Below are 23,651 nucleotides of genomic sequence, written 5' to 3' on the forward strand. Positions count from 1 at the left end.
TTCTTTTGTCATGCATATTGTCATCTTTGTCCACTGTTGTTTGTTTTTGGTTCTTGTCATAATCTCTGATGTAAAAAATGACCCCTTGGACAGATCCAAGTTTTTTCAAGGGAGGGTCTAACCTGTTAGTGCTTTCCACCCTAGTCAGGAAGGTAGTGGAGAGTGTTGGAATTGGTCTGATTTTTCCACTAATCAGATTTCGAATGTGGGAAAAGCTGTATTGTTTTCAAAGTAATATTTTTCATAAATATTTATGTGTAAACCAGTGAAACACATTTTAGCCCGGTACCTATTCATATCATTAAAGACGGTTGATTTTGAGGTTGGGGAAAGGCTCACAAGGATATCTAGTTCAGGAAAGCGGCTCCACGATTCTTCGCTTCATAGCATCCTCGCTCCTTCGAATGCTGGTCAACTCGTACGCGTGCCAACTCGCAAGCGCCAACTCATACGCCGACCAACTTTTGTACACCGATAAACTCGTTGGCCAACCAACTCGTACGCCAAAACGGTACCATTAGTACGACGTGCGTGGATGTGTTTCGTGTTGTCCATGCCCTCTATGGTATGTTCGCTTTCTCTTCCAGCCTACCCAGTCCGAGAGAAAGTGATGTGTGCCATTGCGTGTATGGATGATTTTGTCGATTAAACTTGAAGTTATCTATGACAAGCCACCGTAGTGAAATAAGTGGCTCTGTCTTGTATTTACGTTTTTTAATTCATGACGTGCTGCTAATTTACATGACGCCATTTTTGAAAAGTGCAGCTGTTAATGCATATGGCAATTTGGTAAAAAAAAACCACGGTTTTCAAGTCGTTTGCCCTCCCACTAACCTCATATAATAAACTAAAGTAAACTAAACTAAGAAAAATAAAATAAGTCATCCTATCTTAGATGGTGAGAAGGATTGGATCTATATCTATTGCGTCGTTGGACCACTGAATGACACATCACAACGAATTCTATTCGCAACCAAGCAAGAAATACAGAAAACAAACCCCTAACTCCTTTCGAAAGAATATTCTTTGAACTTTTATTCACTCAACCCCATTATTTGTTTATATTAAATATTCAGTTTCTATCACAACTGTCATAATGAAAGAAAACCTTGCAAATCTTCCACCCACGTCCAGAAACTGTCAATATTTAACTCTCACCAATCCTCCCTTTGCTATGCTTCTCTTGCCGAGAGTGGCATAATGTCTCAAGGGCCTACCCCTAAAATAGTCCTGTTCTTTCATAGGCACTCTTGCGAGAAAGGTTTCAAACTCCCCACCTCCACAGTGACGGATTTCACGTTTGATATGTCTGGAGGCATATCAAGATTGCGTGGACTGGAGGTCTGCCCCTATTTTAACGATAACCGAGTTAATGATCAACCAACGACTTAAAAACGACAGCCGGTCACGTTTGCGGCGCACGAGTTGGGCAACGTGCGAGTCAAGAGTTGGTTGGCGCACGAATTGATGTTCTGTTCCCGCCCCTTCGAAGAGTCTCCACTTTTCCGTCGTTTCTCCGACATAAAACCGCGTTCTGCCCTCCACTATTGTCCACTGTACAAGAAAACAAAACCGTTTCACTAATGAGACACATTATAAATATATGTGCATTGAGAAAAGTGTTCTAATGAAAATCTGTAACTTCGCAAATACTTCGAAATATTGTGAGAGAACATCAACCTGTGGAATTGTCTGCTTGACGCCGTGATTAGTCAGTTTCACATGATTCTTCTTTGTCTATCAAGTAAACTTTGTTATGCCAGTCTTAGGACATGTACAGTAAATGTACATTCTTAAAGAGAATAATCGGCAATTTTCTTAATATTCCGATGTCCCAAAGCGGTTTAACTGGTGTTATTTTGGAGGGTTCAACCGTGAGCATTGCACGTTTGGCTTTATACTTCCAAATCTCAAGCATTTTCACGTAAAACGCAAAGTACAGACGAGATTTTACTGCCCGGAATGTCGAGATGCAGTTTATGAGTCTTTTGGTCCGCAAGCTTTCAGCGGTTTGAAGTCCCACTTGGCAGAGTATTTTTCCACCGATAGAAGCAGTGTCAGGAACGCTGGCGGTGTCCCAAAACAAGTCGGAGAAAAACCAGCGTCGAACAACCGCTTCGGACCGGTGAGCTCCGGCGCTCAACAGCGAGTTTACGTTCCAAGGGTTGATCAGTTTACAGAAACTGTAAGAGGGTCCATGGTCCGGGACCTGTACAGGGTTGCGTTGGCCTATTGCAGCTGCCATTTGGTGTGAAGATGTCTGTTCCTTTGCTGTATGTTGAAATGGATTGGGGCAGAGACGAATTTTTGAAGCCGACATTGTGGGTCCTACGCCAACAGTAACAGGGATTTTTATCAAAATTACCACTGATCCATTCCGGTGAAAAAAAAACAGAAAAAATGTTATAGAAAGTTACCGACCGCCGAAGGTTCTGGGAGGGGGCAATCGATACCATCAGACACCGGGGCGGGGGTATTGTTCAATGCGGAGATTTCCGTATAATTATAACCACTATGCCGACAAAATGACGGGAAGCACGCCACCCCCCGTTAGAAATAGTCACCTTAAATCTATTCCTGCCAAGCTGCTCTCTACAACACCGCACAAAGCATTCCGTGAAAAGGAAGTTTTACATATAGGTTTACATACAGTTAATCAGTAATTTTCGATGCATTCAAAGCCAACGTTTCTCTCACATAGCAGGCACTTTGGCCAGGGGCGTAGCGAAGGCATGTTGCGGGTGTGCCACAGTCATTCGCTGACTTGTAACTTGTTCGCCAATATCGTGCTTTGTAAAACTCACAAAGTGGAAATCCGTAGTACGCTACATTTCATGCTTCAGGAGAAGTGCCGAGACGGCCAACTTATTTCGTTTATGTACCAATTTTGGATTCATTTGCCAACTGATGCTCTAGTTGCCGACTGGAGTTTAAAAAAACCTCAAAAATCCGCAAAAAGAAAAACGACGGGTGGTAGTACTATTTGTACAATGCCGGAACTTTGCAATATGTATAGAAAAAGGCAACCTATCTCCCTGAAGGAACTTAGCACCCACCTGCCACCCATCCCACTGGATACGCCACTGTTCGAGTGGAATGAGATACACGGTTAAAAAGTTTTGTAGAGAGTTTGATTTTTTTCAACATTGCAAGGCCTTTTGCAATAAAATAAATAAATAAATAAATAAAACTCTTTACGAAAATGTCATTAATTCATTTACACCCCCGGCCACGACAACAAGAAACTATTCTAATCCAAAGAGCGTAACAAAGATGTAGAATAGGAGATAACCACTGGATGGTGATTTTGAAAACAAAGTCGTAATGCTGGTAAAAGCTTGAAATGTGATCGTGAAAAGTTCAGGTTAATGTGACGAAAGTCCACACCTCTGGGAAATGAAATCCATGGTTACGCTTCCTGGCGAAAAGAATAAGATTTTTTTAGTGATATCTATTTTTCTGAACAGTAGAAGCTAAGAGGGCGTCTGACGTGATTTTAGCAGATCTAGATAATCTGAGAGACAAGTGTGTGAAAAGTTGAAAGCAGCACACAAGCAGGAAACACAGCGTTTTGTTTGTGGTCACTTTTGGTTTCCAACTTTGTGGGACATCAACAATTTTATACGCATTCGGGCTTGTGATTGGCCGTGACCCAGCATACATATTTGTATACAACCTATAATTAATATTTATTGAAGTCGATTTTAAAATGCACCTTCATTTTGTTTTGCCACACAGGCTTTGGACAAGAGTGTTTAGATAACATCCTATTGTTATGTTGACTTGTTGTCCCAAGAGGCGAGCACGGACGGATGAAATGCAAGCTTCTAGATTCCAGATAAAACTGGATGAATCCGGATATTTCTAAACCCTCCATCCATCCACTCAGCGTACGGGAGAACGGCCGCCTAGCATTATTTACTGCAATGATCATGTAAGGTTATCAGTGTAAATCAGGGTAGTGTCCAAATACCCACGCAGTGGTTCTGATGAAGTAAAGCCGCCAAGTATTGGGCACCAGGTTAATGTAAACACTTAGCATTTGTTGCGCTGTCCGAGGTTTATAAACGCAGACATCGTCAATTCACGCCGGCATACAGTTCCACGTCGTGCGCAGGGCAGGTCTTCTGGTAACTTCTGCACTTTGTGGTAAAGTTGACAGTTTATCACTATTTTTTGTAGCTTAATTATCATACAAACCAGCAATAGGTTTTAGTCTTAAAATCAAAATGAGTAGACAGGCTTTCTGTTTTTGATGCTTTTTTTTTAAACTTCCAATTTCTTATTTTGCTTATTTTATGTGGCGAGCACAAGACGTTATGGATCGTAACGAAGTTTAAATCTGGTGAAGTTTAAACGGCAGATACTTTTTGTTTTCGAAATATAAAGAAATTAAAGTTACCATGGAAGATTGTGCGAAATGAAATAAAATGGTACAAAGTGTCTGAAACCTTTCCAAAAATTTCATCATCAGGCAAGAATCCAAAATTCACCGGGGTTCAGAAGACCTCGAACTCAATCGACCAAATTGCGCCAGCTTTTATTATAACTTCACTGAACATTAAGAACTTGGCTCTCATAAATAGCATCCGCAGCCTAAATATCCTCGCTTACTCTTTCAGTTATGCAAACGCGTAGGCTACCGAACGCATTGCAAAAGTGGATTTTGGGACTGGATTCTCACATGCTAACATAACATTTATTCAGTGCTTATTCTTACTGAAGCCCAAAGGGCTGAGCAAATAGCATTAGCCAGACAACAGGTTCGGACCAGTCATTAATGCTTCGGTGTTTGTTCTCAGACTTAATTGTGTGCCTAGATCTGCCCATAAAATTCCTCCCATTTCTGCACGGCGTGGTTAAAACGGTTAGCCTCGGTAAATTTCAGCTGAAAGCGTACACGCGATGTTTGCGCAGCGTGTTTACAGGGTGTCCTTTTTAATCCTTAAAAAATACAGTCACCTACAAAATACGTTTTTCAAATGTTTGGAAAGCCTCGATTGCGGCACTAAATGTGACTTATAAAGCTTCAAGGATGTTCTTGGAGCGCGCAATGCCGCCGATGGCCACAGCGAAGTACAGGCCTACAATCGCCCAATAATGCTTTATTTAAACTAGCTAGAAATTGTAGACAACTTTACGGACTCCCCCTCCTTCAAAAATAATAAAGGGACAATTTTCATATAAATTCCTATTTCCCTTCCGAACCCAAACTGGCGCATGTCAGCATATACTTGATCATTAACCCATGCGCCACTTACATGAATTTTCCTTTAATAATGATAAAAAAGAAACGGGGTAAATGCATTTACAACAAGTACGAAATAAATTTATTCATTCATAAAATTGAGTATACTTCAATTCTGAAGGACAGTTGTGCAAAAAGCGTGCATAAATGGCCTATAAGCAATCTAAGGTGCTGAATGTCCACATAGTTAAAAACCAGAGTTAGAAATGACCATAAAAGATACATTTTTCTGTCAGTCCTCATGGGAAGGAAAATCGTTTATGCTGTGGTGCAAACATTGGAGAGACCGCCCACAAAAAAGTGTTACAACGGAGACCACTCGGCGAATATGATGACTCGCAGACTCAATTTTGATGCTAAAATAATCCCTCTAGAGGTTTTATGATTTTTATTCATTTATTTTTTAGATAAAAACTTTTTTAAAGGAAAAGTGTGACACATTCCCAAAGCATAATCGGCCTCCAGCGAACATTAACATCTGCAAAAGACCTATTAGGCCAGTAGGGCCCTAATTCTCTCTCAAACATACATTGTAATTCTTTTCACGAGTCTGTCATTTTCTGATTCATCTCCACAGGCGGATACTTTTGCAAAGAAACGTGTTCACATCAACATGGTCGACAGCGTGTACCGAACCCGGTCGCTCGGCGTGGCCGCCCAGGGCATACCCGACCAGTATGCCGACGGCAAGGCAGCCAAAGTCTGGGAATATTACATCGGTAGCAGGACAGACAGGACGGAGAACTACAGGCACTTTCTGGTAGACCTGTTGAAATCCCAAAATTGTCACTACATCCTGGACGCCGCCTGCGGGACAGGGTAAGCTTTTCTCCATATAGGTCGTGGAAGTTTGCGCATGAGAGATGCGCTCTTGGCGTATCACTCCGCGTCCGGTGGTGGACTCGCCGTGCACAAGCAAAGTGCAGCATGGACACAGTTTTTTTTTTTTTTTTCAAAATTAATGCCCACTCTGGTTATTTTTGATTCAGCATCGACTCTGTGATGCTCCTGGAGGAAGGGTTTCGTGTCATGAGTTGTGACGCCTCCGATAAGATGGTCCTGCACGCTTTCAGGGAGAGATGGGCCCGCCGCAAGGAAGAGTGCTTTGACCATTGGGGTAATTAGGAACGTAGAGCGTACCGTCTGCGCTAGTTATCCCCGTAGAAGTTGGTTCATCCTCCCATGCTGCAGTTGCGTTGCGAGGCTTGGTATGCTGCGTAAAATAACCCGTGACTTTCTGGAGTGAGCTGCGAAGACCCAAATAAATAGATGAGCAGTCTAGCTTGTTTTTCTTACTTTCCTGCATGCTATTTTGCTGTACTTTGAAATTCATGTCAGTCAATGAAATTGTCAGGAAAAGTCATGGTTCCAAAAAGGCTGTTTTGAGGGGCCGAGGGAGACAATAATATGCAAGTAATTTCAAAGGAATTTTGAAAGATATTTAGATTTATTTGTGATGGTATTCTTTTATATATTCTCGGTATATTGTATTAGACAGTGTGCCAAAATGATACTACACCTCAGAAAGGGAGTAGGGAAATTTGCTTTAATTACAGAAAATTCTGGACAGAAAACGTTTTTCTTTTTCCCTTTTCTTTGGGGGGGGAGTGGGGGAGGCCTCTAACCCCCCCCCCGACACGCCACGCCTGTTTTATGCAGAAGGGAGTAGTGGGATCTTTGCTCATGGTATGAAGGACCCCGAGTGACTCGTTCGTTGATCTTGAAAGTATTATAATGTGTTGAATCATTGAATCATCAGTATCACAACTTGGTGATCATTGAATGCTTCAAGATGGTAATCCATGCTCTTTTCATGTGTGGGGGCTTCAGAGGGGTCATGATAAATGTAGGACCAGCTGAGAAAAAAAAACAGTTATGGTTGGTGACTCATGAAAAGCTTTGCACCTTTAGAAAAGTTACCGTAGAACTGTGAGAAAACAATAAGTTGGCAGATTGTTGCCTGAGATCGAAAGGGTTATAGCGGGCCCATCCGACACGGCCCAGTTTTTATTCTAGGAACTAAGAATGATGTCTTAATACCCCGGGTTTTCTAGATGTGGTCCCTACAAAGATTTTCCCTGAACATTTGTCACTGGTGAGCATCACCGTGCTGAGTGGGTGAAGGAGTAGGCCCCGAGAAAACTGATGAGACAAATGGTGTTTCGTTGGAAAAACGCCATTGGGCATTTATATTCAACTACCCGGTACTCGTTTGACATTAAAACCCTGAGTTTTTCTTGTTTCCTTTTTTTCTCCACAGAAATTGAAGTTGCAAACTGGTTAACTCTCCCAGAGGACCTCCCTCAGGAGGGAGAAGGCTTCGACGCCATCATCTGCATCGGCAATTCCTTCGCTCACCTCCCGGACTTCGAGGGGACCCAGGAGAACCACCGTATGGCTCTCAAGAACTTTGCCACCTTGCTGAAACCTGGCGGAGTTCTCATCATCGACCATCGCAACTACGACACCATCATAGACACCGGCCGGGCACCGATAAAGAACATTTATTACGTGGTAAGTCTACAGCGACGTTCCTTCACGCAATCGCTGCCTTTCAGGTTTTAACTCTGCGCTGTTGAAGCTGGTACTGGTGTGAACCTGCGCGCGCAAGGATGTCCAACAGACTGGCTGCAATGGCCATTGTGTGTCCCATGTTGCTTCACCGTCGAAAATCCACACGTCATCCATCCAACAGTTGTGGCTGCAAGGAATGAATAAAGACATTAACTTTACAGTGTTGTATTAACAATTTTAATTTTACATAAGCTTCACACACGAAGACAAACAGTTCTGACATACCGTTGATTTGACAGGGTAGCTGCATTAACGACATCCAAACATCGGTGCTGTATGTCAACGGTCGGCCCTCCATGGTGACGTTAGACTACTTCATCTCCATTGACAACCAACATGACGAAGAGAACAACGAGAAGCAAGGAGTTAAAAATGAGGTTTACAAGTACGTTATCAGGTCGTGTTAATTATTGTGTGGGTCCATGGAATGCTTTTGCTACAGATTCTAAATGTGCAACCTAGACTCACATGATTGATGTGACCCATTTCGATGTGGCTTGCATTATTGTCAGCTTCTGCTTTTTCCAAGGGTACATAATTTTATCGGTCTGTTCTTGTCATAACTTGATGACGCATGGGTCTTCAAGGTGCACAAGAGCTTTTAAATTAGTGGGATATCTGGAGGTCAGGCGCAGTTTTATGGGGAGCCTATAGGGGCTTCCCTCCGTCCCCCTCAAAGTTTTGTCTAGCTCCCTTCACAAAAAATACAAACATGAAAAAATGAAATAAAAGTAGAGACGTCACCTGCAAAGGGTCTTGCCTCCCCCACCGAAGAACTCCAGAACCACGCCTGTAGGTGGACGATTTCGGGAAAGAGATCAGTGTTCAAATTGAAAGCCACTCAGTACCTACCCCAGTAATGGAGAAAGGCGTGAAGTCACTGTTTATCAAAAAAATATTTTCACCAAATGAATGCAATAGCTGGCTCATTACTATACTATCGACGTCAAAGAAGCCTGATGCTAAATGCCACAAGTTGTAATTAGCAAGATCATGTTTTTTTCTGTGCACAGGTTCCGTCTTTCTTACTATCCTCACCGCCTGAATGCATTCACTGAACTTCTCAAGGAGGCCTTTGGCGAGAACAGCAAGCACTCTGTTTACGGGGACTTCAAGCCATTCGTCGAGGGCGAAAACCCATCTTACTATATCCATGTCATCGAAAAACCCCTCAGTTAATTCCCACAACGTGTCCGAACTCCTGTACAGTGGTAATTCCCAGAAGCTGCACTTGGGAGTCTGTAGGCCTAATCAAGGTCACCACATTTGGGGAAACGTGTATGGAAGGTGTCCAAAATAACGATACAATAGGCAGCGTATTGAAAGCGAAGGTAAAAGTTATCGTGGGAATGCATACAGCTTGTCTTGCATATGCCTCTTACAATGTGACGTCTTTTCATCACTGACATCCAAGTTTCTAGAATAACGAGGTTCTTTAAGTACGACAACCAGTACTGACCAGGAAGTTAAAGAGGAATATGGATGATTTTTAAGTTCGTTTTTCAAAACAAATGATAAGTTTAAAGTTTTTGCCTGTTTAAAAAAAATTAAAATTAAAAAAACGGTCAGAAAACTTTTAGGACTTTCTCAGTATATTTTCCATCAGTTATTCGCAGAACTCAGACATGCACAAAGAGCAGACGATCAGAAAGGCATAATAAAAAGGGCGTTCAGATTGCATGTGTGCGAGCACTGCCTTGGAGGGAAACGTGTACGAGTCGACTCGTTATATGACATTCTCACGGAACGAGGAGGGTCTGAACCCATGTGCAGAGAGAATTTGCTTATGCATGGAGTTTGATGTCACAACTGAAAAAAGGCATCTTTTACTCTTCGCCAGTGTGTCTTCTTTTTGCAAAACATGAACGTGTTTACTTTTACATAGGCCTATTTGCAATTTTAATGTCGGCAATTTTGTAAATATTTGTAAATTTTATTCATAGGAATCAGGTATAAAGTGTACATAGAGAAATTATTCAGAAATAAACTATTAGAGGAAACTCTTATCTTGACAGAAATGGTTATTCAGTAGTTTAACTGAATATGTATATTTATTGCTATGTTTGTGGTGTGCTTAAATGGATGGCAGTCTATAATTTGAAAATAATGCGCATTGTTGTCGTGCAAGCTCATGTGAATTCAATTTTATATGCTCTCTGCTAACAAGTGTGAATAAAGGTTGAGATAAAAATATCAAAAACTCCCGACAGTTTTGTGCTGCAGCACACGTTGTGTTTTTTCGATCTCTTACAAACCTTGTCTTTACCTTCCCTATTATTATTCACACAACAGGAACTGGAACAGAAAGGTTTTCCCCTCACAGAATTTTAATCACCGATGACAAGTAAAATGAATGCATGGCGTGATATTTCTGGTAATCGGAAATAGGTGTTCCACATTTCAAACGGGAAACCATTTTCATGCGTTGAATCCGGGTCCACTTAACAGGTATTTTGCTGGAATTAAACGGGAATTATTTAAAAAACAAATCCAGGCTGTTTTCTTTTTTAAAGTGTGTAAGACGGAAAGAATTCAACATTGCCTTTTATACCAGTCTTTTCCTATTTAGCCAAGATGCCAAGTGCATAATTACAGTTTAGTTCCAAGTCACAACCTGACGTCAATTCATAGTGTACCCAAACTTATGACTGCGGAGAAGGCAAAGCATTTATGGCTGTAAGTCCGGAGAGCGCCCTCGGATGGCGATTTTTAGGAGGCTCAACTGGCAAAAATATCGCATGACCTCCTCCAGACATTCTAAACTGTTAAGAAGACAGGGAATATGACCATGCTGAATACACCCAGAAAACCAAGCAAGCCTTATAAGAGCATGATTTAAGGAAAATTAAAGAAAGTCCAAGGTTAATTATACGGGTACACCAGGGAACTTCAAACACGACCAATGGATGACTTGCATGCAGTGAACTTTAAATTTCTAAACGATATGCCTTTTATATATTTGAAGCATTTTGCTTCCTAATTTGTATTTCCATCATGGAGGGTTTTCCAGGAGAGAAAAACAGTACAAACATGCGAATTAATCCACAGGGGAACACAAACAAATTTTGAAAAAAATTCTCGTTAAAACGACGATCCTGCTTTTATTTATGCCTTCATTATATCTTTTCATTTGAAACAGAACTTCATAGAATTGAATGGTGACCGTACACACAATCACAAGAAAAAAATCCTGCCGTGATTTCAGTGGAATTCAATTTGAGACAGCTACACACAAAGTGATGGTGTCATGATAAAAGGAATGTTTCTATTCAAGACAGTTAAGAAAATGGTTCATTTATGTTTTGTGTTCAATGCCTCTGTCTTATTTCTCTTTGGTTCAACCTGCGAATGAGCTGTTAAGTGTTAGGATGCAAATAATTGCCAAAGAAGTAAAAGGAGACACGTGCATTTTTGTTTTTGTCTTTAAAAAGACCAATTCTGTTTTGTCCTTCAAGGAGAGGTATTCTGAAGAGGTATTTCAAGAAACCTAAAAGTAATGACCCGTTCCATTCTTTATTCTACAACAAGGAGAATTATTTACGAGTACCGTCGAAGGAGTTACTTGTTTACTTCGTCAAAATTCTCACAGTCTTCACAGGAAGAGTTTGCCTCTGACTCAACTCCACCAGCAGACCAAGTCCAAGCAACAGGCAGTGGATAATCAATCCAGAGGATGCTGACTTTAATGTCCCATCTATGCAGGATGAGGATCCGCCGAGCCAGTCACCATGGATCCATCATCAACGCGGAACTAATTGGCACGGCCTGAGATTAGGCCTACTTACGAAGCAGCCACAATAATGTCAAACGGCCATAATTATGAGGAATAAATGCATCTTTCACATTTTTTCGTACTTTCACATTTGCCATACATGTTTACAAAACAATCAGGCAAGCGGGCGAAGGGGAAATAGGGGAAGTGTCGGTGCAGCAAAGTGGGGATGGGGCGAAGTGGCGGCGGGGCGATATGGAGTGAAGTGACCGTAAACCTCGGCGGAGAGAGGTTGGGGCGCAACTCCACACCGTTGAGGCTGAACTGTCAAATTACACTATAGTGCCATGAAGTATATACATTTTCAACCTGTGAAGTAGATATTTTTTCAAATAAGTTCGTTTTTAACACGAGATCTAGTTTCTGCAACGTTGTTCTATTGTTTTAAAAGTTTTAACTGGATACAGGCCTATTATTTAGAGTTCCTTTCACAATTATTTTTGAAGTTCCTTTTATGAGATATAATAACCAATTGAAAATACATATCTCGGGAAACTTGAGGAAAAATGCCTTACTGTTTGACGCTAGTGGGCTATCGTTCTGAAGAGATGACATGTGCATGCTTGCCCTTTTACTGGAATGGTGAGAAAAATGCCAATCAACAGAGATTCACTTTCATCTTTCATCGTGCATGCCCTAGCACAAAATTGATCTTCGTGAACAAAATAAAGAAGCGTCAATGAACATTGAAAAGGGCCAAAACATGTTTGCCAATGACAAACGGTTTGCCCGTATACACTATGCACAACCATCTGGGCCATGTACCGGTCGCGGTATTTGGATTGTAATGTTTAGTGTCATGTTCTACATGTGATTCTCAGACTACTTCGGCCTCTCTTGACTGGAAACCTTTGCGTTTGCTAACCTGGCCAAATCTAGACTGCAGTTGCCCGACAAAACATACTAGCTTGAGGAAGGAAATGAACAGACCGATTGCGCCCGCAAAGTCCTATGTGTAAAGTACCTATGTGTATCAAACGTCGAACGTGGCTTCCACCCATGGTAAAGCTGTCGTAACTACTGTCATTCACCCACAAAGAAATGCAAGAGTTGGTTCAGCACTCGGCCTACTGATGTGCTGAGCACTTTACTGAAAATCAGCTTTATTTTTGGTCAACAACACTGCCTTAAAACACACTTTGCTATCGGAAGAGGCCATGTCTGTTGATGTACACTCACTATAATAGGTCACGTGACTTAGCGGGCGCAATCGGTACTTTCTACCTTAGATTGACCAAAATAATGCATGATGTCAGAATACGAAACCAAATAAAGCAAATTCCAAACTTTTGGAGTAAAAAAATCTTCCTAGTCGCTATAGATCATGCTTAGATCGAGTCGAGTCATACCTTCGAGTCAAAGGTAACCGCACAGGTTATTTGAAGACTTACGTCAGATCATTTTGATGACTGTATTACTTCTAATTGTACATCAAATAAAATGAGATGTACCGAAGAGAACAGTATCGTAACTGTACAATTTACAAGCAAGTCACCAGTCTTATTTTCACTGGACTAAAAAAGTAACACGCATTATGCACAAGTTTACTACATGTTGTAATATGATTGAAAACAGAAAGCATAACATTTGTTGAAAATGAAGTGCCCGTCCAACCACCAGATAGAAAAGCTGACGGGGTTAGTCATATTTTGCAACATGTATTGGCAAGCACATTATGTCTATGCTGACTCGGAGTTGGTACTGACGCAGAAGCGTTGCCAAAAAACTGCCTACTTCAATAATATCAATACATAGAACGCCGGGGCATTGAACCTTTCTATGAAAATAAAATACAGCATCGATGTTACACTACTTTCTTCATTGAGATCACCGAATTAATATGTGAAGGCAAGGTCCTACATTAATTAGCAGTTAACAATGGCGTAAACATGAGGGGGCTGGGGGAACGTGCCCCCCCCACTAATTCCCGGTGCCTCCAGGTGCCCCCCCCCACTGAGAAACAGATGAATGGATATTGGACAAGGCTAACAAAAACTTGCCCCCCAAAAACACACCACCGTACCGAAAGCTGGTGCCCCCATAAGACACTGGTGCCCCTTTGTGGCCCCCCCCCCACTAGTAAAATCCTAGCTACGCCACTGGCACTTGATATTATAGACTAAGAGGAGGGTTGCTGAGGCAACGGGGTCAGCGTGATAACACTTTCCAAATAAACCTTTCTGATAGACACAAGTGGGCAACCAGTTCAGTGCTGAATGGTACGGAAAAAGACACACTTAGCCTAATGGATCCCTGTCTCAACATCACAGAGGTCGACAAACTATGGCCAGCTGTCCATACAAAAGCAAAATCATTAACATATTATTAAAAATAATCATGCCAGCTATCAAAACACCAATAATTTACATGTATGCTGAAATACTAACAAACATACGGCCTTTTCCAGAGGAGACAAGTGTAAATCTTGAGGCACAAAACACATCAACCACGAGTGATATTTCTGCAAACGACAGCGACATCACAAATAGTTGGCTATTATGAAAGCGGTGTGTATGTTCGCCAGGGTTAAGGTTGGGGAGAAGGCTGTCTCCGAAGCTAAGGGTTATTCTGAGTAGTATCAAGCAAATGTGTCTAATTAATGTATTTCTTTTTCATAACAAAAATTTGATATGGAAAACTGACAACACGCGAACAAAACCGAAAATCATACCCTATAAAATTCCTACTGTGGATGAAAAACTGACTTTGGAGAATAAAAATGCATAGGGGCCTCTACTTTACCCCGAATCTAGATACGAAAAATCATAATTTGAACGTATAACACTCAAGTAAAAGCAGAGACAGCTAAAACGGGGTCAGTGACGGGTTGAAATTTCCCCTTTTCACAAATGGTCCATTTGGCGCAGATATGACAATCTAAAGTGCTGCCGTGGGATGTGCGTTCCCGTTCCCACTGGAGGCTGGGAACAAAGAACATTCATGTTTAATTAATGGCACTTGACAGCAGGCAAAATACTTGTCACGCGTACAGCGCAGTCGTTCACAAAGACAATGGAGGGGGATTTTTTAAAAATAAACTGAATCACACAAAAGAAAACAACTGGAACTCCATATTTCTGGTTTCTCGAAACCGTCCTTTACTGACATATATTCAGCACTCGAGTTCTCGAGAAAAAAAATGAAGGTTTAACTAACACAAAGCAGGCCGTTTCAATATCACAAACCTTTTTGAAGAAGTAGATTCAAATATGTCATTTCAAATATATACATGTATAAATCACGGGCACTCATAATTGGTGTCATCGTCCATGTGTTACACAAAAAAAAACGTGAATCACAAGATGGCAGAGAAACTTTTCATACAGAAAAATGCACAATGACACGGATACGCACACGTATACATCATCTGGATTGTACATGTACTTCGCCAATATTCAACTGCAACGTCCACAGAACGTCATTAATCGTGTGAGTGTCACTGAATACACGTACAGTGCTTGTACATAATTATAACATGTACATGTACAAGTGTACATGCACATGTGCACAGTACATGTACATCGTACAAAGTGCACCATACAAAAGGTCAGTGCAGGCTACACATAATCTTCAATTCGTTGCATTCTGTCGATGGAATATTGGGTCATAAGCAAAACCAGCTTAGCTACAAGCCACGTCTTGCCTGTACGGAAGCCTCGCGCAAAATTAAATCGTGCCGCACTGAAAAAATAAAACAGATTTCCTCTTTTTAAAAACTATTACATCCGTGGAATTGACGGCACAATTATTATTGGCAAACATAATCAAATTGCTGAACGGAGTGTAGGTAGCCAATTCTACAACAAAATGTATGTACAAACATTTTATAAATATGCCATCATTGTTTCTATACAATGCACCAATTTCAAGGTGGTTTCGGTACTGAAGACAAACACCTACAACTTGTACATGTATCACACCAATCCTGAGGGATGACACGCAACTGAGTCTATCTTTGTACTGAGAAGCGAGATACAGGCTGGTTCACATTTCGCGCGAAAAGCGAAACGCGAACTTGTGACGTCGGATCAAATATTTGCGTTGAGAATTCGTAAAAAGTTGTAAAAGACGTCAAATTCGCTTCGCTTTCGCATCATCGCATTAAGTTTGAACCGGCCATAAGGCAAAATGCAGAGTGAACACATTTTGTTGAATGATGGCCCAAACCAAATGGCATAACCTTATCTATGTATATACAGTAACCGAGTCATTATCCCTGGCAGTGGTCTGGTACTCATGTAAGTAGCATGCCGGAGAGACTAACTCACGACAGGCAACATGTTAAGAATTACGTCGGTGCAGCGATAAAAGCTCAAACACGCCTGCAATTAATTTCCTCAGTAACAAGCCACGATTAACTGTTCCTAATTAAGAATCCCAACTTGGATCGGTTCGCTGGTTCAAAGATTGTGACCACACAGAGAAACAAGCAATGCCAGTTTCAACGTGAATTTCAATTCAATGTGAATTCGCTACCAAAGGATTCCATGACACGACTTCCTCTTACTCGGAATTTCAAACCACGGAGCACAATATCTGCACGTACAAGTGAAAGCTCTCGCCATCCGTTTTCTGAAGCAGTTTTCCGACCGAAATACTCAGAACAGAATTGATCGATTTGTGCATACTCGTCCTTTGTGCACACTCTGTGGGGAAGAGCACTGGCCTGCAAGATGGCAGCCATGCAAACCCTCTATATATCCGGCACTATTCCTCTAAGCCCGCCATATTGAGGACTGTGTTCAGGACTGCAGCTGCTTTTAAATGTGGCTGGAGGGAAAGAAATACTTTCAGCGTGCAAAAAGCGTTTCCTCTAGGTGGCTGTAATTACACTGCGGGTGATGTTTTCACTCATTTTTATCATCTCGGTTAATACAAAAAAAATGGCCAACGGCAAGCACCCAATAAACTTCAGTGCAAATGTTATAAAAACAGTAGATGAATGCAGATCTACAAGTTTTTGTTTTATGCCCTTAATTCTCGGCAAAATCAAAATAGCGTTACTGAATCATACAAAACGTCAACAGATCCAACGTGTGGTTTATGCCTGTACTGCGAAAACGCATTCTTCCAACTCCATAACCGACCCTCCCCCTGAAATGCTGACCAACTGGATGTAACCAGTTTTCATAAGTGCCATTAAGTTATAGAAACCGGAATGCGTAGTATGCTTTTATGATTAAACTCTAACCCACGTCGTTAGACAATGAACAGCGTACGTGAGCAGAGGGACATATCATGCTGGACTTGACAAGTTCCCTTTCCATTAGTTCGGTAAACCGAATACTTCGAAACCACGACCGGTGAAGGCGTTATTCCCCTTTACCGAGAACAATGGACTGGCCAAGTTCGTTTCATAAAGGGTAATCGATTGGCCAGAAAGAAATACACTACAAAACCATACACAATTGAAAGAAAGCAGTTTCTGGTCGACAATAACTATCAGTAACTATATCAAGTAACTATAAACATTACCTAGGGAAAGTTCTTAGCTAGACAACCTGTGCTCATACCGGAGGATACACTCAATACATACGTGTACATGTAATTAACACATTTGCAGGGAATCTACTGAACATGAATGCCGAGAAGTATCATTTGACTAAAACGATTTAGTCTTTCAACTACGCGTTGAAATGCATGAACAGATCCCCTTGAAATTAAATGCAAAAGTTAAAGACTAGCTGCGTAAGTACTACTGGAATGAATTCCAATTTCCAGCAAGGTATTACCTGAAAATAACAACACAACCTAAGTAATTACTATTGTTAGAAGAGAATTCTGTAAATCCACCAGCCCTACGTGTACATATGCATTCAGAATGTAGCATAATCGAGGTTCTTTTTATTTCCTTGTGTAAAGCAGGCCTCCAATAAGCTGGACAAAAAATATACATGTACATTCACACTTCGTGCAACGAGACCATAACACCTACCTTCCCAAATTACACGTTCAAAGGGTGTTGCCGGTCCTAATTGGTAACTACATATATACACACAGAGTGAGCCAAAACAGAGCCCCGGTTTTAATTGGCAGGGGCCAAATCACTAACTGGAAAAGTGATTTCTGTATCGGAAAGTACTTTCATTATACAAAGAAATGCTAATGTGTATGTGTACGGAAGGCAAGGCATACTGTATTCAAGGCACCGGACTTCTTTCTCGATGGTTTAAAATGCTGTGTCCACACAGACGATTACATGTAAATGTGTAAATATGAGCATATAAAATATTAATCTTGCATTGGCATTCAAAATATTGTTTCTCTTTATATCATACTGTAAATAAAATCTGTATTCAATTACTCCAAAAGATTCAAGGAGTAACGGAAAGGCTTATAGAGGAAAAAAGACAATTTTAATTGGTGGAGACATTTCAAAGCATAATGTCAAAAGGTCACTCTTTCCAAATGCCACAATCAATTCAGTTTCTCTCCAAGTATGGCACAATGTTCACAGCTGCGTCACGAATGAAGAAGCCACACAAACCCTATACTGACTGACTGCCTTTGAATTGATGGCCCTCAGAGCCCCTGAGTGATAAGGACGGCATTAAAGGCTCTCCCAAAGACGACAAAAAGTTGTGGTCCCACATGTCATAAACTCACAGTCCGTTTATTTTCACTTGAATGTATCTGTTCACCCATAGAGCAAATTGGGTGGTGTTCGCGTTGTTTGTGTTGCACCCAAGTTGTGTTACAGAACAAAAACGGCGTGAACCTGCAGGCTTTTTGTTCGGTAAACCTGAGAATTCATCAATTTGGTCGGCTCCATTGATCAGTATTTGCATGACAAAATTAATAAGCCCGATAGTTTACTTCGTAATTTCCAGAATCATTGGCAAAAACAGGAATCAGTGGAAATGTACTAAACACCTAGCTTGGCAAACACCAGTGGGGAAACGACATACAAATTGAACAGTAGGACCAAGAACGTGATGTAACGATACGGCAGCTCCACAAACAACAGCTTCTTGGTGTTCTCGTTGATTTCGGTGTTGAATATGACGGCGATGGCCTGCAGGAGGACAGCCCGTGTGAACAGGTACACCACGACGGCCAACACCTGACTGAAGGCGTACTTCAGGAGCATGATGCCGGCCGCACCCCAGCCGGGCCAGGCGATGGCCCCGCCCAGCGGCTCGGCCACGTCGGGGACCATCCCCGACCGGTGGAGGAACCAGAAGCCGCACAGGATGCCGGAGACCGAGCCCAGGATGGTGATGGTGTCGGCCCGCGTGGCCGCCACCCCGTTTTGGCTAGGGTAGCAGATGCAGAGGAAGACCGCACTGGAGATGATGACCAGCGGGGCCTGGGGATGGGTCAGTATAAAGTGGTCGATAACATCCAACCAGGGCCAGATGAACAGCATGAGGATAGCAGTCAAGGTAACACCCACCACTAGGTCCTGTGACAAGTCAAACAAAAAAGAAACAAAACTTGTATCAGACCACCACATCTTTATAGTTTGCAGCATCTCAAACCAGAGGAAATTTGCTTTCAAGATGTAAAACGTCTTGACCAGAGCACACAGCAGATGTGAATAAAGAACAGGAAACTAAAATGTAACCAAAAATTAAGTTACAACTTCAAGGAATTAGGATTAACAATGGGATTTCAGAATCCAGAAACTTGGAGTAAAGGTCAAACTCTGCCCCATTCTACATTTTCAAAATATATAAAAACAAAATGTACGCATCGCCCATCACATGTACATTTCAACTTGAATCAAGATCAACATGCATTCAAAGGCATCCTTCAACACTCCTGCATTTAAAAATGTTGGTGACATTAGGCAGTTTGTATTTAAAGCAGCAACTAACTGGAGATGCCAACAACAGTAGCACTGCAGACAGAAATACAAATACACAGGCCAAACCAAATGTAGTCCGATTCACATTATCTGTATCTCTGATTCGCTGAATCCAAAGTTCAGACTACGCTGAGTTTCAGTTTCAACCAGGTCCACATATTTTATCTTCCTCTTGAGAAGAGGGCATAAATTTACATCATGTACCGGCTCTACAGTAAATGCCTTTATGAGCCAGGCACAGATGAGACTCCATTCAAGCCTGAATCCTAATTACATTTGTGAGATCCCTGTTATCTGAACAAGACAACTTAGTTTGCATGCCTTGGTTACTGTGGCCATTTCTTTTCAAAAATATTGTTAAAAATGTATGCCAGCCCTTCAAAACAAGAGAAAATCTGGCAAATCCATACCATTACATATCTTACCTGTTGGTACAAGCCAAAACATCTCTTAGATGTGAGAAGCTATTATATTGATCATAATGTACAATTGTGTGCGTTCTTGTAACTGGTTTTGTATATGGTTTGTTCATCAACAATCTGCCGGTCGGTACGACCGAATGTTCGAGTATTCAATCAAACTGAAGGTCAAATATTCGAATAGTGAATTATTCGAATTGACTCAGCCCTAGTCTCAGGTTGTATTGAACAGCTTATTCAAGGGTAGTTGAGTTGCTGTAAGAGGCACTAAGAAGCACAACGTTAAACATTAATGTACATGTATACATGTAGGTCTCCGCTCCGAACTTAAGCATGACTTTGACTCTGAAACAAAAGGAACTCACTGTAACCCCCCTTGCAATGGGATTGAACCTGACACGTAAAATACGTACACAACTTACAGTAATTGGACCAGTAAGTACAAGTACTCAGACTTGTGTTTGGAAGTACATGTACATGTACTGTTACTTTTGTACCTGTATTCGGTTGGAAAAGTACTCAAACTTGAATTGTACTAGCCAATCTAAGTACTCAACAGTACTCGGTACTCAGAAGAAAGTAGTTGAGTGTAAAACTGCCATGTACTAAAGGTTTTAGCAACATTCGTACCAAATGGGAAGGAATTCTGTATTTCACTCAGTGAGGACACCCTTGCCAGCGGAGGCATATCCTGGTCAAACTACAAAGTCTTCTTAAATTTTTCTTTTCACAAGTTAATAAACTCACCAGGACAAAGTGCATTCCCTTGTACAGTCGACTGAAGCAAACAAGGAGAGTCCAACTGCAGGCCAACAATGCACCAAGGGTATGAGAGTACTACGATTTAAAACATAAGGAAAAGTCAGAAAGAGTGGATAGAAATTGGGGAAAGAGTTCAGTATACGGCCATCACTTGACACCCTGTGCACAAACCTTGTGAGCCTAGTCTGAACAATTACTTACTGAGGGACTATAAACCCCTGCAAAGGAAAATAAATGATGTCTGCACTTGGAACTCTAACTAAAACATGAAAGAGTAAAACTACAAACACTACATTAATATTATATCCTTTGAATAAACATAATGTTTAGTTAGGTTCTCGGCCAATTTCATAGAGCTGCTTAAGCACAAAATTTGCTTAAGCGGGAAAAAAATTTGCTTAACCCTAACCCTCCTCAGTCCTCCAACAGGTGAAGGATTGAGGAGGGTTAGGGTTAATAAACAAAGATTACCAGCTTAAACTCTATCTGATAGTCATGCTAACCAAAAAAACAGCTAAATACAATCCCAAAACAATATACATAACATGGAGTTTTGGCTGGTTACCTGATTTATCTAGTAAGGTTTTTTTCTTCGCGCTTAAGCAAATTTCATGCTTAAGCAGCTCTATAAAATTGGCCCCAGCTGATTACAAAGAGTTATCATTACAGCACTGAGAGTGTTGCAGGTACATGAACATTTTATCGGGAATTATCCGGATACAGACCTTCACTTCACTTCACCTCACTTTCACTTTATTTTCCATGTGAAACATTTCATATTAATAATACAGTTCTATAGTGGATGGAGGCCTCTAGGAAGCACAGCTTGTCGAGTAGAAACCCCCGTTTACACACATACATACAAAATACATGTAGGGTTGGAAATTTCTGGAGGGCTTTATGGTAAGATTTTACAGGAGATGGAAAGGAGATTTTATTGGAAATGAAAACAGGCTCCACTATAATATAGCATGATTAGATGCCATACCAACGGTGGCACCGCACTCACATTCCTCAGCTTGACATTTCCGTACATTTGGCAAATCATGACACCCTATTGGTTGAAGAAGAATATATTAAATACTCAGTCCACCTGTCCGTGAGACTAGACAGTGTTGGGCCACCAGAACAATGGCTTCCAATTCGGGTTGTCGAATTACACTATACTATCAATATATCCATTCAATTAGTTTTTAGATGCTCAGTACATTTGAACACATTTGCAGGTGAAGTTTGCACTCTGCTTTCCATAACTAATTGTCAAAAGCGTAATTCGGCAACCAGATTTAGAAACCACTGCATTTCATAACCACGATCACTAGCCCAATGAATTAAAGAAGAACCTGTTTCGACTCTTATCATCTCACCTCATAATGATTCCAAGTAGCTGCCAAATATGTGAAGGGCATCAAGGTACCGACCATGGCGTGTGTAGACGGCATGCCGTATTCCATGAAGTACCGCCTCTCCAAACGCACGACTGGCGGCTCGCTCGGCCGCGGCCATTTCAGCAATTCTTTGCTGGCCTGCCCGATGTACATGCAGATCCCCCAAATGATGACCATACGGCGGGTGGCCCACCAGGACAGGTTAGCAGCCGCCATGGGGAAGATCATGAAGTAAAACACGTCATCTCCGAGCGTGGCACCCATGGAGAACAGATAAAACCACCACTTATTATGGGCAACATAGTACTTGGGTTTAACCCGGGACCCGTTCTTCAACGAGCTGCCGTGCTCGGACCCCGCCGGCCCCACGGTCCCGTTCTCCGCGGGCTCATCCTGACTCGCCGACTCGCTGGGGCCGTTGCTTGTTCCGTTGGTCAGCGAACTGCGGCCGTTCTTCGAGACAACCGGCGATGGTGCAGGATATAATCCAAAGAATCGCTGCAATCTTGCGACCGTGCACGCATCGTAAAGTGGCAACGAGTTACTCTCCGATGAAGAACCAAAGATTTTCGGCCATGTCATTTTCATGTTTGCTCTCTTTGGCGGTTTCTCCTCTACTTGGCGGTGTGTTGTATACGTACGTGTTGCTAACAGCAGGTTGTTCATGGGGCGGACCGGCCGGCCGTGCGCGTACATAGCTCCATACACGTACACGCGTTGTGTTATGGTCTATAGCCCCGCCCATTATGCAGATGCCGTTTGAAATGATATGGGGATAAAGTTCGTTTACCTTTACCTATTGTTTGTTTTAGATGGTTTTGTGTCACGGCTTGCAGGAATTAGGTCACACATGTGGCGGGAAAGGCTTTCGGAAATGAAGAGAATTTTGGATAATGACAAAGGAATCGGGATATAGAATGGCCCGCTGCGATGGGAGACGTTATCCGCAAAACCTGGACGCTGGATATAAATATGAAAAACGCGGAACCAGAGGCGGGGGGGGGGTGTTTCGTTTTGAAAAACGTGACTTTCTTAACCGCAGACCATGGGGCTATTAGTACTAATTAAACACATAATCAATAGCTCCAGGGTTTGACTACATGGTCGCAAATGTGTTGGGGATAGGTTGGTTGAACTTGAAGAACTGAAATGATAGCAATCGCCCTCTGAAAATTCCCTCTTGGGATGATATATGAGCATCACTGCAACCCAGCCTCGGCGCTGACACGAGGTCAATATGGTACGATGTTTCTCTTTTTGGTACAGCAATATTTTGAAATCCGTGAATCCATGAAAAGCTGTATAATAATTTATCATGATCTTACAGGGCGTCGCGCAAGGGTGGTAAAATTTAATTAGGCAAGTCAACGGAAAAAACACCAAACTCGTCTACATGATGAACCTAGGATAATGTGCAGGGAGAAAAAAAATTACAAATCAGACAAAAGCACTAGGCTTTTTGCACACAATAAATTGGCTTACTGACAGGGCATCTAATCCGCCGTGATGTGACCGGCATTAAAACGACACGCCACACCCGGGGGGGGGTTGAGGGACGACTAACGTCGCCGAGTGGTGGCGCTTTCCAAGAAACCGATAAATTTACCCGAGAATATTTCCGGCGCCCGGATCGACTCTCGTCAGATAATAACAAAATACTCGGGTTCAAGGAGACGCA

General features: G+C 41.8%; 2 protein-coding genes across 2 annotated transcripts; one reads left to right on the forward strand and one right to left on the reverse strand.

Annotated features, from left to right (window-relative positions):
• The first annotated feature begins 3,991 nt into the window (after window positions 1–3,991).
• On the forward strand, window positions 3,992–10,022 carry LOC110981790 (glycine N-methyltransferase-like). The gene is made up of 6 exons (XM_022239692.2): window positions 3,992–4,149; window positions 5,826–6,067; window positions 6,238–6,365; window positions 7,509–7,762; window positions 8,062–8,207; window positions 8,836–10,022. Exons 2-6 carry the CDS (start codon window positions 5,862–5,864, stop codon window positions 8,999–9,001), a joined length of 900 nt encoding a protein of 299 aa, XP_022095384.1. The 5' UTR covers window positions 3,992–4,149; window positions 5,826–5,861; the 3' UTR covers window positions 9,002–10,022.
• Window positions 10,023–14,668: 4,646 nt separating this feature from the next.
• Window positions 14,669–22,673, reverse strand: LOC110982288 (sphingosine-1-phosphate phosphatase 2-like). The gene is made up of 3 exons (XM_022240606.2): window positions 21,953–22,673; window positions 20,571–20,660; window positions 14,669–18,999 (listed from the first exon to the last, which is right to left on the reverse strand). The coding sequence occupies exons 1-3, from the start codon at window positions 22,667–22,669 to the stop codon at window positions 18,460–18,462; spliced, it is 1,347 nt and encodes a 448-aa protein (XP_022096298.2). The 5' UTR covers window positions 22,670–22,673; the 3' UTR covers window positions 14,669–18,459.
• Between the last annotated feature and the right edge of the window lie 978 nt (window positions 22,674–23,651).

This window comes from Acanthaster planci, linkage group LG01 (assembly GCF_054643075.1).
Source record: "Acanthaster planci isolate LZ-2023a linkage group LG01, COTS_SCS, whole genome shotgun sequence".
Classification (NCBI taxonomy): domain Eukaryota; kingdom Metazoa; phylum Echinodermata; class Asteroidea; order Valvatida; family Acanthasteridae; genus Acanthaster; species Acanthaster planci.